The sequence below is a fragment of the Emydura macquarii genome, unplaced genomic scaffold, assembly GCF_026122565.2.
Source record: "Emydura macquarii macquarii isolate MOO-44397 ecotype Brisbane River unplaced genomic scaffold, CSIRO-AGI_Emac_v2 contig_2681, whole genome shotgun sequence".
Lineage (NCBI taxonomy): Eukaryota > Metazoa > Chordata > Testudines > Chelidae > Emydura > Emydura macquarii.
The window spans coordinates 2,608,014-2,626,764 of NW_027132818.1; the positions used below are offsets into that span (position 1 = coordinate 2,608,014).

The 18,751-nt window shown below is 44.0% G+C and overlaps 1 protein-coding gene and 1 long non-coding RNA gene across 5 annotated transcripts in view; one reads left to right on the forward strand and one right to left on the reverse strand.

The window, feature by feature from the left end:
- SYNJ1 (synaptojanin 1) overlaps nt 1-18,751 on the forward strand; it is a 107,909-nt gene that overhangs the window by 84,295 nt on the left and 4,863 nt on the right. The window contains exons 26-30 of one of the 3 annotated variants that reach the window (XM_067565600.1): nt 1,747-1,794; nt 3,224-3,262; nt 3,358-3,428; nt 14,724-14,832; nt 15,552-15,772. In XM_067565600.1, the coding sequence (XP_067421701.1) occupies nt 1,747-1,794; nt 3,224-3,262; nt 3,358-3,428; nt 14,724-14,832; nt 15,552-15,772 (488 nt within the window). Of the gene's footprint in view, nt 1-1,746; nt 1,795-3,223; nt 3,263-3,357; nt 3,429-14,723; nt 14,833-15,548; nt 15,773-18,751 lie in introns of all 3 variants that reach the window. The other 2 variants (XM_067565601.1, XM_067565603.1) reach the window with 2 other exon arrangements.
- LOC137164669 (uncharacterized) overlaps nt 1-18,751 on the reverse strand; it is a 26,155-nt gene continuing 7,404 nt past the window's right edge. The window contains exons 1-4 of one of the 2 annotated variants that reach the window (XR_010923151.1): nt 14,709-15,358; nt 3,170-3,235; nt 1,687-1,776; nt 1-153 (exon numbers count right to left, since the gene is read on the reverse strand). This is a non-coding gene — a long non-coding RNA (uncharacterized lncRNA). Of the gene's footprint in view, nt 154-1,686; nt 1,777-3,169; nt 3,236-14,708; nt 15,359-18,751 lie in introns of those variants that run through there. The other variant, XR_010923150.1, reaches the window with a different exon arrangement.

The following is an 18,751-nucleotide window of genomic DNA, read 5'->3' on the forward strand; positions in this document are numbered from 1 at the left end:
ATTAGTCAAAACAATAATTTGTTTATTTTAACAAATAAACACAGAAAACAAATGTCAACATTTCATCAATAATAATTCATCCAGTGTACATAAACCAATGGATTACACTTATCACTTTCACTCCTCAAAGTGTTGTTCCTTGGAAAAAGGGCTCTGAAAGAAATGTTCGACATTAGAAGAATTTCAGTCACATAGCCTTTTACGACAGTCAAAGCAAACATCAAATGGTATTTTCCCACACAGAGCTGCTCTAAAAAAAAATAAAATCAGGAGGTGCACAAACTACAATAAACAATTAAAAGTGATACTCTAATCCAAAAGACAGAATTCTGGGGGACATCTTTCACTACTGGTAAAATAGAAATCCTGGTGTAACCTTAACTACTGCAGCACTATTGCCCCACAGTAATCTTGTTGACACATTAGTCGGGGATAGAATTAGTGGTGGAAGTTAGGGTCATTCAATCAAGGGGTTCCCCACATTATGATCTTGTAATTTTCAGTGTTTTAAAATCCATGTGTATATTGGTATGCCACAACAGAGTAAGGAGTGTACTTGCTGAAAATTTGTATTTCACACTGAGGTAGACATTGGGGGTTGGGGAAGGAGAACACTCAAGTAGATGAATGGGTGGGTCAACCACACCTCTGCAGTCTTCCTCACTGCAGAGGATTGTGCAGAATCCCTGCCTCCTATACTAGCCCCTGAAGTAGAGTATGGAGCATGAGGCTTCCCTCCACTTCATCTTACTGCCTCCAACTGGTAGATGTGCTCACAGTCCATCAGTCCCTGCCTTCCTTGCTGAGAGCGTGGAGGGGACAAGGGAAGGACAGAACTGGTAGCTGAGTGACAGTGAGGTGTTCCCAGAAAGCCTTCTCGTGCTCCCCAATCATACCATCCTCTCTACCATCACTTCATCTGTCTTGTAGTGCAGTGCTGTGTGCTACCAGACTGCTACAAATACGTAATGGCCAGAGAATATTGTGCTCCTCTATTTTCACAATCCAAATAACTCAGGGCAGAAACAAGAGTCCCTGATGCTTTTAGGCACAGTTGCACCTCTCTCAATAAGGTGTGAACTGTGGGAACCTACTGCAAGATATAGCTGCCCCTAATACAGTGAAGGGCAGTTGGCATGCATGCAAATGAATGTAAAAATACAGTTCTGAAGGACACTATGCCTGGTAAAGAGCATATGTACTTAGTCATTCTTGGCAGTCCAGGCTGAAATATAGGGCTCAGCTACATGGAGAAATTGACCAGCAGATCTATAGCGATATAATTACACAACTATTGCTTTGCCGAGATAACCCCATGTGGACACTTTATTCCAGAGTAAAAGTGACTTTCTTCTGATATAATTACTCCCACAGGGAGTTACAGTGGTATAGCTATAGCAGCATAATATAATTAAGATATTTCGGAAGGGTGCAAGGCTCTGCCAGTCAACCTTAATTATACCTTTACAAAGCTTTTTGAGCAGTGAATACAACAGAAATTTAAATTCTCTTTAACAAAAATGTAAAACTAAAGCCATGTAACATTTCTAAACATTAACTGAATTGTTGAGCTGTTTCCAATTAGTGTGGCTTCCCTGTGCTGCTGCAAGTGGTAAAAGTGCATTATGGTTAGGCCATTTAAAAATTCCTTATATATGAAAGCTCTTTTGTATGTTTGTTTCTTGCCTCTTTTCAATCTGCTGCTTTCCTTATGCAATATACAGCTTCTCTTCTTTCTCTGAAAAGGTCTTGGAGCTCCTCCCAGTCCTGGGGTAGCTAGGAGAGAAATAGAAGGTAACATAATGATTTTTGTATTGTAGAAATGAATCTTTAAATTAATATCTGACATTAGTATCCTCACTGCATAAAGACACTCTTGCTGTTTAAGTCCATCAATTTGTTGTGTAACTCCTAAATTTTTATCCTTCTATGGACTTTCTTCCATTTAATTACTTGAATTTGTTTTTTGCTTGCAACTTTATGTTGTGAAACACTGAGTCCAAATTCACCCATGAAAGATGAAGTGAAAAATTAAACTGTGGTGATAAATACTTTCAAGATTTAATCTCAGAATTGTTTATAATAATTCAGAGGTGTGTGTATATGTGTGTGTTAAGATGAAATGGTATGCTCCAATGGTATCTTCTAGGCAGAAGACTTAGTCTGACTATAAGAATAAAGAATATTTTTTGTGACTAAAGCAGAGCTTTAGCAAGTTTTTTTTTTTTTTTTTTAAACAAAGAACTGACTATCATATGTACTTTCAAGGGAGGAATTTCCACTAAAATATTTTAGCACATTGAAAATAGTGTTGCCACGCGGGCAGATGCTAGCCACTCTGAGTACACACCTGTTGTATCAAATGCGATCGTGCTTAGGACAGATAGCCATGGCAGCACGAGCAGGGGAAGAGGCTATGCTCAATCTTTAGCATGCTATCTTAATTGGAGGTAGCATGGGAATGTCTACTCAGACTGGAAATTCTACCTTCCAGCTCTAATGTAGACATACTCTAAGAGAGCAGAATTAGCTGCCAATTAGAGCAAATTTAACCAATTAAGAGCTGTCTGTCCTGACATTACACACAACCATTATTGGGCATCCTTCAAGTTACCACATCTGGCATTCTAACCAGGAGCTTGATGATTAATAGGCAGTAGATCTTTTACTAGTGAGCCGGTTTCCCTTCCTGAAGCATTCAGAGTTGTGTGCTTTTCTCAGCTGGAAGTAGTTTTTTTATATATCTTGCACTTCATAATTTGAGTGCTGCATTCAAGGTTGAACATCAGAATCATCATTCAAATGTTAACCTCAAATTGTTGTCAAATTGTCAAAATGTGGTGTCCAATAATAGGAGGAAGTTAGAGCCAAGAACCTGTACATAATTTTTTTAACACACTGAACAATGTCCAGTTACACAGACTTCATTGAGACCTTCTTTTTGAATCAGCTCCTCTTCCTGAAACTCTCAGGTGCCAGAGTTGCTGCAAAATATTCTGTACAGTATAGCAACTTCCCTTTATCAGAGGCAGTCTTAACCCTAATATCAATAATATAGGCAATATCTTCAGAAAGAGATCTCATACAAAGGTTTTTTCATCACTAATACAATCCTATTGTTCCCATTTCTGTTAGTGATAACATATTATTGCGTAATATCAGTTTGCACCTGATCTGTCAATGAAAATCTCATTTGTGACTGATTTTTCTTCATGCTTCAAAGTTCAAAAAAGCCCTGGAACACACAGAAAAGATAACTTAGGTAATACAGAAACACGTTTTGTATTAATTATATCACAGAAAATTTCAACTTTTAAATACGTCCTAAATCAATGGTCTCTAATGGCTTTGTTACAGTTCGTAATCAGCCTCCACTTCCAGCTGGATTCACGAGTGTAGGAACTGCTGGATACAGTGCAGCCAGACCGGTAGGCATTCAAACTTTAATTTTCCTGCTGAAGTTTTTACAGTGTATTAGTCTTTTGATAGGTTTTCTTAGGAGTGATGGTACCGATGAGAGATCTGTAAAATTGAATGGTTATCTTACAAGTTGTGTGAGGAGACACAATCTTTAGTCAGATTCCTGCCGTATGCAGACTGTAAATACATCAATAAGGATATTGGCCTGACTGTCTCTTGTCTTGGATCTTACATAGTCATTTACACATGCAAAGTATACGTAAGACTTGACCAAATAAGAGTGATTGTGTCATTATTTAAAAGTGGCCATAAAATATAAAGTGTGAAGCAGAATCAGACACTTTATAGTTACTTTATGTTTTTTATAATCTTGTTTAAAATGAGGTGCTTTGGAAGGATAGGATTTATCGTCAATGCTTATGTGCATTTGGATGTCTGCAATTAATTGATGCATAATGGTTTTTGTACCTTGATTTTAATCCATCTGAACATTTTGTATGGGATCTTGGTATAACAGTGAAGGACTCTATGCTGAGTGAACAGTAGCTTTTAGTTCTTTTTTGTGCAGTGATGGTGTGACCAAATTGAAATATTGCATACAGTTTTCAGTAGTTTGGGTACTTCTCTACAAGTAAGAAATCAAGAAATATAGAAAGTCCAGAAAAGAGCAACTAATATGATAAAAATTGAACGGAATAACCTATGAGCAGGAAAGTTTAATAGACACCTTTAGCCAAAGGACTAAACTTGCAAACCAAAAGCTGATACGAAAAATTGTGGTTGGAGCAACAGCTGACATTCAAGGGTGAAGATCAGCCCATAGCTATTGGTCCCCAGATCTTGCTTCATTATTTGTATCACCTTGAGTAGTAGATTTCAGATAAATTTGAAGCCCCACACATCTCTGGTAGCTAAAAGGAAAAATGAATACTTTCCATTTCTTCCCACCTGTCCCCAGAAGCCTTCTAACTGTGATGGGGGACTTGACTGCTCTGTCCCATTCACCAGCAGTGAGTAGGCAAATACTTTTTCCAAGACTTGCCTATGGGGAAAAGTTAAAAGGCTTTAGATATTGTGACAAAGTCAGACTGGACAGCTGTGAGAGAGTTGTGGAAGGCAGGTATATCAGCCCTAGAACAGTAAAGGTCTTTTTTCCCCATGAGCTGAAAAGAGATTCTCAGCTCAGCTAGAGCTGCCTGTGACCTTTTCAAAACCCCTCTTCTGATGAAAGAGAGGAGGAGGAGAGATGAGAGACAAACTGCAGCAGGGAAAACAGGCTTCTCCTGGGTGGAAAGCTTCTCTTCTCCCAGCAGCCAAGGAAGAACTGGCACCCAGCATCACAAGTCAACACCTCAGAGAGGGGACAGGGAAAGGTATTCCCTTGTTCTGTTGTGAATTTTTTTCATTGGTTTGGCTGAAGAGTACTGTTTGGGCCTACCCTGAAGCCCATTTTGTACATATTGAAAAATAATACCTGAGTGAAGAATAAAATCTCTCTGGAGTGGGACTGATTTACTCCAGGTCCCTCCACCACTCTCCCTCACCCTGCCAGGGGAGGAAATGCCAAGCCCAGCAAGGCAAAGAAGGTGACTTGCCTGTTTGTTATATACACATTTTGTTAAAAAGACTACTAAGAGGTGATAACTGTCTACTGACATCAGAGATAATTGCTTTGCTGATGCGTCTCACAAGGTTTTGCAAAACATCCTAGGAAAAACCTATATCATATTTACTGAGTTGTGGAAGATTTGTATTTATTAGGACATTTGCATGAAAAACAGAATCTTTGTTGCTTAAGAGATATCTGCTCCTTCTGATTATTCCTCACTGTAACCACAACAATAGCCGTTTCAGAGGGAAGCAGCATTAGCACCTGGCATTGACCACTGTTGCAAGACCAGATACTGGGCTAGATGGATCATTGGTGTGACCTAGTATGGCCATTCTTATATTCTATATATAATATTTTTGTGTGTTTTGAAGTATTAATTGTCCATCAATTTCTGAAAGAAACAAGCAATGGAATGAACTTGTTAAAAGGAATTTGGGCTAGATATAAATAAATATTTTTGAAAATAAAAATCACTTAGGCTATATTTTGGTTTCTAAAGGAAGTTGTAGGGAATTCCACCAAAAGAGCCATTTACAAAATGATTGGAGATATATGGTAAAGCTTTTTTTTTCTGTATGTGTCTGCCAATTATCTCTGACATCTGTAGGCCGTTCTATCTCCTGGTGAACTGAGGAGGGGGGCCCAGATCAAGACCAATCACTTTTGGCTTTAGAGTTAAGCTCTGTCTCCTTAGATTCTTGGATGCTTTATGTAAACAAAACAAAAATCAGCAAAATTTAAAATGTACTTAAATTTCTAAATTGACTCCTTAGGTATTCATTATCTATTAGAGAATGTTCTCTCTTTTCTCTGAGGCACCTCAGCAGTGCTCCTCATTGCTAGGCTCCCAGAAAGACTGAGAAGATAGAAGCCAAGGATAACACTCCTGAGACACTGCTTAGGACAGGATTACACGTTAGGACAATGCACACTGTGGGAGTGTGACTTCCAAAGCACTCTCACGTGTTGTGTGTTAATTGGTCCATGTAGACTCTACTGGTGTGCACTAGGGAATTTTTAGGTAGTACTGTTTGAAACAGCACTGTTAAAGAGCACTAGAGAACTATTAGTGCATACCTGCAGACTCTATTGATTCAATATGTTAGTGCACTTTAGAAATCACACCCATGTAGTATTCTGTACCCTACTGGGTAGACATGACCTTAGCCTGCATTCATTTCCTCTTGGAAGGTACTGAAGCATATTTTTGCCTTATCTGCAAGTAGGATAATTCTTTATCTCCAAAGTTTTCTTCCATTATCAATACAGCACAATAACTCAGTAGTCTACCATCAAGTCAGCACTTAGGTCAGATCTCCACCTTCTGGGCAGGTAGTGATTAAATCTGAGGTTTCTTCAGTCCACTAGGCTTGATGGCCTTCCTGCTGACCAGGAGAAAGGTGTGTTGGGGAGAAGCCATTGAGGTAAAGTCCCTGCTAGCCATATGGGTGAATCTGAGTCATCTACCCTCCATGAAACTAGAAATGTGGACACCTCATTGTGGACCCCCTTAGCTAGTAAGAAAGCAAAGACAATGCCAAGGGAAAGCAGAGGGTTACCTAAATCTTCAGTTGTTGCAATTAATCTCTTCCTGGACCACTACTACTGAAACAACCTTCCTGCTGCCTCAGATCTACTTGACTTACTAGTGCAATTATCTAGAGGTAATTTTCAACAATCTTTGGCCTTCACTGTTCCATCAGAAGTGTTAAACTGGCTGTTTTCATTTCTGAGGAAACAGACACAGTTTGAGCCATGGAAGAAATCTTTTTCTGTCTGTCCTTTCACTTCTCTTTTCTGGAAGTGACTTGAGACAGTTGCCATTATTAACCAAAAGGAATACTTGAAAGAAGTTGTTAAAACTGGCTAGCATCTAGCAAAGATTCCACCAATAGTTCCTATTCCAGGAAATGGCTTTAATTCAACCATTGCTGTTTAGATGAATAAATCAGATCAAAATCAATATTTTGTACCACTTTTTCAAAAAGAATTAACATTGGGGTTCAAGGCCATTTGTTTGAAGGCCCCCATCTTGGCATTTGTCAGCATAATTTTGTAAAACAAATTAAATCTCATCCCTTCCTATCTGTATGTGAAGGATTTCTTAAAAAGCAGCATCTAACTTCAGTCCAAAACTGTTTGGTCCTTAGACCTCTAACCCATTCATCATTCAAAACTCAAGAGCTCAATTTCCTTATTTGCCTTGCCTTAAACAGTCTTTCTGAAAGCAGTTACTTCTGCTAAAAGACTTTCAGAATTAGTGACAGTAGCCACAGTGGCCTATTGTTGCTTCTTCCATGAAGACTGAGTGGCTTTAAGAACTGCTTCAGCCTTTATTTCTATTCTATTGTATTCTGATTCTAGAGGAGCCTGTACGTTTCCTAGGGGCTAGTCTGCACTTAAAACTTACAGTAGCACAGCTGTATCAGTACGGCTGTGCTCCTGTAAGAGCGCTTGTGTAGCCACATTATGTCGACATGAGAGCGCTCTCCTGCAAACATAATAAAAGCACCTGAGAAGCAGTAACTATGTTGGTGGGAGAGCGTCTTCTGCAGACATGGCGCTGTCCACGCAAGTGCTTATGCTGGCAAAACTTATGTCACTCAGAATGTGTTTTTCATACCATTGAGCAACAGAAGTTTTGCCAGCATAAGTGCTTGTGTAGACAAGGTGAAAAACGTCTTTTATAGATCTTGGGATATAATTCTATCATCCTAAACATCCAGTTCCTAAACATCCAAAGGAAAAAAGTGGGAATGTTCTTTGGATAGGTTTTATTCTAATAAAACTTGTTTCTTAAAAACACTGTTGGGTCTGTTTTTGTTTTGGGCTTTTTCCCCACTTGGCAGTCAAAAAGGAAGAAAGCTATACATGTTTTTGATGCTTGATGGCTTAAAGCATTTAAAAAGTCGTTAAATGGATTTAACCCAAATATGCTGGAACAGGGCCCTTAAACAATGCCTTCTAAATCTAGTAAATGCATTAGGCCAGATCAAGGGTGGTATCTCCTTTTTTTTTTTTTTTAAACAGTTTGTAAGAGGAATTATGCATGTAGGTTTTGTTCCCAAAACATCCCTGGGACAGTCTCACTGCTGTTAAATCTCACATGGCAACCATGGATAAACTGGGGACAGAAAATATTTGCTTTATATGATCATTTGAATTCCTCTTTGGAATAGTTTCATATTTCTCCTTTAATCCTTGCTCTACAAGTTCATCAGAAAAGGAGGGTATCCAATATCTAACATATTTTCTGGCATCTTTACAGCTTTGAGAGTACCCCACTCTTGGGTTAGGCCAGAATGAAGTATTATCCCCATCCTGCCTGGAGACAATGTATCCACATCTAAGATTTGCAAAAGGGGGGTTGTACAGAAGAAGTCCCATGTCAAGCATAACATTTTCTGTACTGCTCATCACAGGTCTTCAGGCATGCAATGCATTATAAAACAGGGTTACTTACCAGTAACTGTTGTTCTTCGAGATGTGTTGCTCATATCCATTCCAGTATAGGTGTTTGCGTGCCCCGTGCACGGATCCCCGGAACTTTTTTCCCTTAGCTAGCCCCGTAGGGTCAGCTCCGGCACCCCCTGGAGTACCGCGCTCATGCCGCGGTACATAGGGCGCTGCTGACCCTGCAGCCCCTCAGTCCCTTCTTTCTGCCGACTCCGACAGTGGGGACGGAGGGTGGGTTTGGAATGGATATGAACAACACATCTCGAAGAACAACAGTTACTGGTAAGTAACCCTGTTTTCTATCTTCAAGTGATTGCTCATATCCATTCCAGTATAGGTGATTAAATAGCCATACCTTGGAGGTGGGTAGGAGTCAGCGTCGAGCTACTCTCGCCAGTACTGCTCTGCCGAATCCCGCGTCTTCTCTCGCCTGCTGCACGATGGCGTAGTGTGACGTGAAGGTGTGGACCGACGACCAGGTCGCTGCTCTGCCACCGATGAGGCCTGGGCTCTGGTTGAGTGCGCTGTCACAGCTCCTGGAAGCGGCACCTTCACCCGCTCATAGCAGGTCTTGATGCAGGCGGTGATCCAGGTGGAGATGTGCTGGGTGGAGACAGGTGAACAGGTGAACTGCCACGAACAGTTGCATTGACTTCCGGAATGGCCTGGTCCTCTCGATGTAGAAGGCCAGGGCTCGTCTGACATCCAGCAGGTGCCATCTCCTCTCCTCCTCCGAACCGTGTGGTTTTGGAAAAAACACGGGGAGGAAGATACTCTGGTTATAATGGAACTGAGACACCACCTTGGGTAAGAAGGCTGGGTGAGGCCTCAGTTGGACTTTATCTTTATAGAAGACCGTGTAGGGGGGCTCTGATGTTAAGGCTCTAAGCTCAGAGACCCTCCTAGCCGATGTAATGGCCACCAGGAAGGCTACCTTCCAAGACAGGACGAGCAGCGGGCATGTAGCCATAGGCTCGAAGGGGGGTCCTGTTAACATGGTGAGGACCAGGTTTAAATCCCAGGGAGGCACCAGGTCACGGACCTGGGGATAAAGCCTCTCCACCCCTTTGAGGAACCTGACTGACATGGGGTGGGAGAATAGTGAACGCCCTTCCATCGGCCTGTGGAAGGCTGAGATAGCTGCCAGGTGCACTTTCAGGGACGCCAGTGCCAGGCCCTGGAGCTTTAGGTGGAGTAGATACTCCAATATCGCCTGTATGGGCGAGGTGGACGGTAGGACACCCCGGGATTCCACCCAACAAGTGAAACGCTTCCACTTGGCCCGGTACACGACCTGTGTGGAAGGTTTCCTGCTGCCCAGCAGGATATGTTGGACCTGCGCTGAGCAGGCTCTCTCTCCCTCCGTCAGCCACAGAGTCTCCATGCCGTCAGGTGGAGGGAGTCCAAGTCCGGGTGCAGCAGGCGACCCTGGTCTTGAGAGAGAGCAGGTCGAAGCGCCTCGGAAGTGGGAGCGGCGTGTCGATAGGTCGAGCAGCATACTGTACCAATGCTGTCGTGGCCACGCTGGCGCAATCAGTATCATATCTGCTCTGTCCCTCTTGATTTTCAAGAGGACCTTGGGCAGGAGCGGGATAGGGGGAAACGCATACAGGAGGGGCCCCGTGCAGTCTAGACGGAATGCGTCGGAAAGGGAGCCCGGCTCGCGACCTCGGAGCAAGCAGAACCTCGGGCACTTCCTGTTCCAGGACGATGCGAACAAGTCCAGTTGGGGAACCCCCCACTTCCGGAAGATGAAAGCCACTACCTCCGGGTGTAGTGACCAGTCGTGTCGGGGTAAGAACGACCTGCTGAGGCGATCTGCCTCGTCGTTCCTGACCCCCAGGAGGTGAGAGGCAGAAATGTGAAAACCATGCCTCACGGCAAAATCCCAAAGTCGAATGGCTTCTTGGCAAAGGGCCGATGAGCGTGCTCCCCCTTGCCTGTTGATATAAAACATGGCCGCCGTGTTGTCCGTGAGGACTTGAATTGTCCTGCCTCTGAGGAAGTTGATGAACACCTTGCAGGCCAAGCGGACTGCTCTGAGCTCCCTGATGTTTATGTGGAGGGCTTTCTCTTGTATTGACCATAGCCCCTGGGTGCTCAGGTTTCTGCTGATGTGGGCTCCCCACCTGTTGTCCGAGGCGTCCATTATTAACGTGACTGAGGGAGCCAGGTCCCTGAACGGAACTCCTCTCAGCACCTCCCTTGGGTCCTTCCACCAATCTAGGGAGGACAATACCTGGGCGGGAACCGTTACCACTTTGTTTAGTCTGTGTCTGGCCGGTACATACACTGAGGCCAGCCACCCCTGGAGAGGCCTTAACTTGAGGCGAGCCAGCCTCACCACATAAGTACATGCCGCCATATGTCCCAACAGCTGAAGGCAATGCCTGGCAGTCGTCGTGGGGGACCTGTGGAGATCGTTGATTATGGCGGTCATAATCTCGAACCGGGTCTGAGGGAGGAAGGCTCTGGCCTCTCGTGCATCTAATATGGCCCCTATAAACTCTATGCGCTGCACCGGGGTGAGAATAGACTTCTGCTCGTTGATGAGCAACCCCAGTCTGGTGCATGTGGCGCAGGTAAGGGCTAGGCTGTCCTTGACATGGGCCCTGGACTTGCCCCGGATCAGCCAATCGTCCAGGTAGGGGAAGATCTGGACCCCTTTGCGGCGCAGGTGGGCCGCTACCACTGCCATGCATTTCGTGAACACTCTCGGTGCGGATGAGAGGCCAAATGGCAGGGCAGAGAACTGGTAGTGGAATCCAGCTACCGTAAACCTTAAAAATGTTCTGTGGTCTTGAAGGATGGTTATATGGAAGTACGCATCCTTCAAGTCGAGGGTGGCATACCCTGGATCTAGGGTGGGAATAATGGAAGCTAGGGAGACCATATGGAACCTGGTTCGCCTGATAAACTTGTTTAGGCGACGTAGATCCAGGATAGGTCTTAGGCCTCCCTTGGCCTTGGGAATTAGAAAATACCGAGAATAGAATCCCCTTCCCTGTTCCTGTGTAGGGACCTCCTCTATTGTTCCCAGCATGAGGAGGGAATTGACCTCTTGTATGAGGAGTTGCTCGTGAGATGGGTCCCTGAAGAGGGACTGGGTTGGGGGAAAATGTGGGGGGGAAGCCGTAAGTTGCAGTGCATGGCCCCTGCGAACTATGCCGAGGACCCATTGGTCGGTGGTAATAGCTTCCCACTCGGCTATGTATGGCCGGAGTCTGTATAGAAAGGGTTTGGGTTGATCCAGGAGAGGGGAATAAGTGCCGCCCTCGTGCACCCCATCAAAACTTCTTATGGGGTACACCGCCCTTATTAGGGCCTTGCTGTGACCCTTGATGGGGTCCCTGTCTGTCACGGCGATTAGGCGCCCAGTACCTCTCCCTACACCTCCTGGGCTGAGTAGGTCTAGGGGGCAGCCTCAGCGGAGGTTGCTGCTGCCTCGAGGCCTGAGGTGTGTAGAGACCAAGGGATCTCAGGGTGGCCCGAGAGTCCTTCAAAGCATGAAGCTTTTCATCGGTCCTCTCTGAAAAGAGGCCGGAATAGTCAAAAGGAAGGTCCTGAATGGCTTGTTGGACCTCCTGGGACAACCCTGAGACTTGGAGCCAGGAGCAGCGGCGCATGGCGATGGCCGAAGCGATCGCCCTGCTGGCTGTATCAGCTGCATCACTGGCGGACTGCAGAGCTGCCCTAGCCACCGCCACTCCCTCCTGTGTCACCGTGGCGAAGTCTAGCCTGGTCGGGGGGCAGCCCCGCAGAGAACCTCTGTAGAGAGGACCATAAGTTTAAATTGTATTTTCCCATGAGGGCCTGGTGATTGGCTACCTTCAGTTGTAGGGCCGCAGTGGAATACATTTTGTGCCCAAACAGGTCCAGCTTTTTGCTGTCCTTGTCTTTAGGGGTGTTACCCTGACCACCCTGATGGTCCCGCTGGTTCACCGCATCCACTATAAATGAACCTGGAGCGGGATGAGTGTATAAAAATTCAAACCCCTCCTTTGGAACATAGTACTTCCTTTCAGCTCCTTTCGATGTGGGAGCTACTGAGGAGGGAGTTTGCCAGAGGGTCTTTGCAATTTTCATTACCCTCTCATGGACAGGCAGTGCCAAACGTGATGGGCCTGCTGTGTCTGAGACACCAAATAGGGGATCCTCCTCCTCTGACATCTCCTTAATCTCCAGACCAAGATTGTCTGCCACCCTCCTCAGGAGGTCCTGGTGGCCTTTAAAATCAAAGAGGGGGGCTCTAGTGTCTCTAGCCGCCGCCTCGTCTGGAGAAGAGGAGGAGGATTGTGGAATGGGTCCTGTGGAAGGCCCTTCCTCCGGGTCAAACCCCTCCTCAGAGGGGTGACCCTTCTGTGGGTCTGTTGTGGGGGCCATTGGTGGGGCCACCAAGGTATGTACAGAGGTGGTCCCTGGCCCCATCTGGGTACCCCACGGCCCCCAGTATGGCCATTGCCAGGGGCCCTGGGGCCAGGCAGGTGCTGGTGCAGGAGCCTGCTGGCTTAGCTCCATCCTTCCTCTTTTTGAGCTCGAGCCACTCCGCCAGTGCTTATGAGCTCTGGAAGGGGAGCGGCTCCTGGATGAGGAGGATCTTTGGTGCCGACGTCTGCGGTGCTTGCGAGGGGAGGGGCTGCTGGAAGAGCTGTAGCTGTCACGGCCCCTCCCCCTAGACGACTTTCGAAGATGCTTTCCCGATCGCGATCGGGAGCGGTGCCGATGGCGACGTCGTGACGTAGACCTGGAATGCGACGTCGGTGCCGTGGCGCTCGGTGCTGTGGCACTTGGTGCTGAGACTGTCTGTGCCGAGACTGTCAGTGTCGACGGCGGCGGTGGAAGCGGTGCTGGCGGTGCCGAGGCTCCCGGTGCTGCCCTGGGTCTCGGTGCCGTGGAAGGCAGACTGGCCTGCGTCGGGTCAGTTGGTGCGGGGGAATGATGAGTGGCCGGACTCCGCACCGGAGTGCCAAAGCCCATGCTCCGGTCCCCACTCGAGGCGGAACTGTATCTCCTTCGCCTCGAGCGTTTTTCCCTGGACCGCCCTCGGTGCCGCGGTGCAGGGGAGCTCGACGACTGTGAGTCAGAGCTGGGAGGGGAGCCCACACTCTCAACCCTCCCTGGCCGTCTGGGGGGAGACCTCGACTCCTGTCTCCTCCACCCACCAGGGTAACCCAACGCGGTTTTGCCCCGAGACACCGGTCCCGGAACCCTCGGCCGAGGGGGGGACGGAGGCGTAGTCAGACCCATAAGGGCGCGAGCCGCAGCGAAAGCCTCTGGTGTCGACGGCCCTTGCAGAGGCACTCCCCCACCCCCAGGAGTCGGGGGAGGCTCTCTGCGAGGAGATGCCAGTGCCGGAGTCCTCTCCACAGCACGTGGCTGGGGCATCTCCAGTTGGGCCCCCGGCTTTCCCGGTAGCAGGGGGGAGTCCATGTGAGCGGCCTCATGCCGCTTCTTCTTTGCCGGTGCCGATGCGCTCGGTGCCGATGATGTCGGTGCCGGCGGAGCGCTCCGCACCGAGGAGACACTCGGTGCTGCCGGGGAGCGCGACGGTTCGGAGTCCGGCCGAAGCACGGACTCCATGAGGATCGCCTTTAAGTGGGCGTCCCTCTCCTTCTGGGTCCTTGGCTTAAAGGACCTACAGATTTTACATTTTTCCTTCCTATGTAACTCCCCTAGACATCGGAGGCAACGATCATGGGGGTCACTAACAGGGAAGGCTTTAGCACATTGAGTGCAGGCTTTAAAGCCTGTGGAGCCAGGCATGGCTCCACTCTAGCCCCTAAGGGCACTAACTACTGTCAACTAACTACTAACTATTCAAAACAAAAAACTCTAACAATAAGGGTTAACTGTAAGGAATGCTACTTGCGTTTGAATGCAAGAGGCAGACGTTCCGTGTGACCGTCACTGGCGGAAAGAAGGAACTGAGGGGCTGCAGGGTCAGCAGCGCCCTACGTACCGCGGCATGAGCGCGGTACTCCAGGGGGCGCCGGAGCTGACCCTACGGGGCTAGCTAAGGGAAAAAAGTTCCAGGGATCCGTGCACGGGGCGCGCACACACCTATACTGGAATGGATATGAGCAATCACTCGAAGATAGAACTGAGGTTTATAAAGGGCTTGGTAAACTTTTATAGTGCTGTATACATGATTTACAGTGGTGGTCAAATGGCAAGGAATCATTTCAGTTCCAGAAGTAGAGCTAAAGTATTTTATTTTTACCAATTCTTATTTCAGACTGTTCCACCCCGAGCTGGAGTTATTAGTGCACCACAAAGCCATGTCCGTCCTTCTGTGGGGAGGCCAACACCTGAAACCCAAACCAAGCCAGCTGAACCACCAAGAGGTAATACTACATTTAGAAGAAAAGAAAACATAGTGTACAGTTTAATAGCTAAATCTAGGTTGGCTGCCTTATTACCCTATCCAAACCTGCCCCACCCTTACCTTTGACTTGCTTCCAACTGGAAAAACTGTTTTCTGAAAAAATGAAGTATATTGCATGTAGTAATGTATGGCTGTTCCTCATAATGTGGGGAATAATCTAAGTCAGCACCAATGCCCTAAACTGCACTTAGAAATAAACTAGCAGCCAGTGTAGATCATGGAGCCACAAGTGTCATGTACTTTCAGAGGAAACTACATAAGAAGTGGGCTGTCTCATTTTGCACTGGAAATAGTGGTACCTCCTAGCTTAGGTGTATTTCACTAGTAACTTTTAATGTACCAAGAGGAATATGTAACAAATTGTGTGTTGTGGTGGCCTGGTGCTCGTGATGGCTGCATCGCTAATGTCATCTTGGGATTTTCAAAAGCACCTAAGTGATTTAAGAGCATAGGACCAATTGACTTTCAGTGGGACCACCTTCAGCCTCCATCCTAAACTTACTGATAAAGTTGTCTTAAATACGTATTGTATTGTTCAGACAATGCACCTGTACAACAATGATTTTCAAAACGCATTTTAAGTTTGACTTTATCTAGATACCTATTTTATTAATAATTTTTATGGAGAAAACATCTAGAATATATTTCAAATACATTTACAATGCATTTTATTAGTAGGGTCACCTTTGCTTCCTGAACCACTAAGGCCTCAGGCTGCAGTTCCTCTTCAACCCACCACTCAGCCACCATCTGTTCAAAAAATGCAGGAGCCTCTTATACCTATGATATTGCATACATCTCAGACAACTCCTCCACAGAGTCTGGAAGCACCACCACAACCGCCTCCGCGAAGCAGATCATCCCACAGCTTGCCTTCAGAATCTGTTCCTTCACAACAAGTAAGTGTACAACTGACTGTTTTAGTATTGCTCCTTAACATAGCCTACATTGATTTAACATCACAGATCAGAGAGAAGCCCCCAAAACAAAAAGCACCATTAATGATTAAACTTCTGATGCCTAAGCACAGCAGAATATCAGCAGAGCACAGCAGGAAGATAACACTTAGTTGATTCTATATTGTCCATATATACTGAAGATTTAAACCCACGTTATTTTAACTTATTTAAAATTTTTAATTTTGACACAATTACCTAAAATATAAATTACACGTTGTTACATCTTGTCATGCAACAATAGAATTGTAATCTTGTACCTTATCTGAAAAAATGTATTTTCCAAAATTGAATACATTTCACAATAACACAAATACTTTTCCTTAGGAGATCTCTATTAAGTTGCCCCTTACTGTAAGTTATGTATGTGTTTAAATCTTGCACAGAAATATTTGGAGCTTCAGAGTGGAGCCAATTCATTTCAAGGTTGGAATGCTGAGTCTTAATTTTAACTAAAGTACATTTATTCTGTTTGTTTCATGGTGTTCATTAAAATATACACCAAATTAATTTGAAAATTTAATTCAGTAACATTGAATGTTTTGTTCTGTGTACTAGCTAAAGTATTTAAAAACAAACCCTTTGTTTAAGGACAGCAATAGTTTTTAGACATTTCTTTAAAAAAAATTATTTTACAAGCACGTTTGCTGTATATTTTGTATACACAAAAGGCTAAAATTCTTCCCTAAGTTATAAAAATACTAAAGATCAATGTTAGCAGTCAGGGACTTAGCTTCCAAGTAACCAGATACACAACCAAATTCTCCACTGGCTTAAAAAGTGTCAATGTACGTGTGCCCACTTACTCCAGCAGTGAATTTGGCCTCTTAAATGCACTGTAATTCTTAGCTGTTGGACTGCTTACTTTGACTGAAAACCAACGAATGGACACTGCACAAAATTTTAGAAGAAATTTTTCTATGGAACAGGAAATTAATGTTTTACACTTATGCTGACATTCTAGATTTTTTTCACATCAAAGAATGTGTCAACCTTAGGCGCACTTGCACCAAAGCACTTAAGCATGTGCTTAAATTACTCCCTATTCAGCACAGTGCTTAAGCATGTTTAAGACTGGGGCTGAATAAAAGTGTACTTTGCTGAACTGGGTCCTTGATGGGTTAAAGATTTGAAATTCTAGGTGAAAGCCTATAGACACCACTTTTCCTCTTCCTTCTCCTGCACTTTTCCCTGCCTCTGAATCACTCCTTGCATTGTGTACCTTTGGCTGCTAATTTTTTTCTTCTCTGATGGAAACTTACAACAAAAAAGAAGCTTGAAAAATAATCAAAACTTGATTACCACACTTTGGAGGATTTTTTTACACTGTAGTTACGACACAGTTTATCTCTATTTCACAACATGTATGGACTCTACAAATGTCACAGCACATCAGAGCTTCTGTAATTCTACATTCAGAAGTGTTTTCTATAGATATGAGACTGCTGATGGAAGCATGTTAGCTGCCACAAGAAGTACTGCAGAATGTATTAAATGTTCTGATTAAATATTGATTCTGAAGCATCATTTTCAATAGCTTTATTCTTAACCTTTCTGATGTAGTTTAAAACTTGAAATTCTTTATGAAATATGTGTAGTGAATGTCCTACCAAATCTTACTCTAAGGTTATTTGTATTAATCACAAGGAAAAATTAAAATGTCTATTTTGATCTTTGCAGAATTTAATTATAGAGTGAAAACCATGGTTACCCTATTTATTTAGTATCATTTGTCAATATATATAGTCTTGATAGGAGTTTTGGATTGAAAACATTTAAGTTCAAGTGGGAGTCTTTTGAAAGTTTATGGGTCCAGATCCCATCCTCTGATTAAAGATTACTGAATTTTTGTGCATTTGAAAACCTTAAAACTCCTATTGTCTTTATAAAATAAACTACTGTAAAACTATAAATAGCATGGGTTCTATAATTATAGGTTTAGTCAAAATGTTGATATAAAAAAAATATTTAAAACTGATCATTTAAAATATAAAATTACATTTTTTGACTAAATGTGAGATTTAAATGTTTCAGGCCCTCTCCTGCAAAATGAACCATGTGGATGGAACTCAGCACCAAGACTGTTTATTTGCAGGAGCAGAGCACGTTAGTGTTTATACATTGATGTATAGTTAGAATTTGACAGCCAATCTAGAGGTGCTTGGAAAAAATCTTTCGAAATAATCAGAGTGCTGCATAACATGTGCTAATGTCAAAGTAATATCTCACTTAAATTAACCAGGTAGTAGGTTGTTGAGTCTTCATGATAAAACTCCAATTGTAGTTCTACTTCAGCAAAATTTTAAAATTGAATATACGCAGTATTAAGTCTACTGATATTCTCATCTTGTATCTATTGTATACATAACCTGAGACATATTTTTCTTCATATGTAATATAGTATTTTAAATGTTTTTAAATAAGGATTATTGAGGTTGGTGAGGTACCTTGGATTTTCCTAATTTTTTCCTTTGATGTCTTTTTTTTTTCTTTCACAAGCAGGAGCAACCATCAGGGTAACAGGTACCTGACTACTTACCAATCTTGTATGTCATATCCATCTCTTCTAGCAGAAAAGATGTATGAGTCTTTTTTGCTTCATACATCTGCAGTCTCATCCACATTAAAAACCACCTGTCCACATACTAAAATAACTGTCATGCCATAAAGTTTGCTTTTTCCTTTCTTAGTAGATGGAGTAGACAGGAGTCTCTTAGCTGTATTTGCTAGCACTATAGTGAAAATTTGACTTTGTCATCTTTTATGAACCAATTAAAGCCGTACACAGCTTGTTTATTTTGTAAAGCAAAAAAGGGTCTTAGAAGTAATATGTAACATTATTTCAAATTTAGTCTTGATGCAGCTTTCTTAAAGCTTCTTTCTGAGAACCAGATTTTACCTTTTCAAAATCTAAACAGTAGA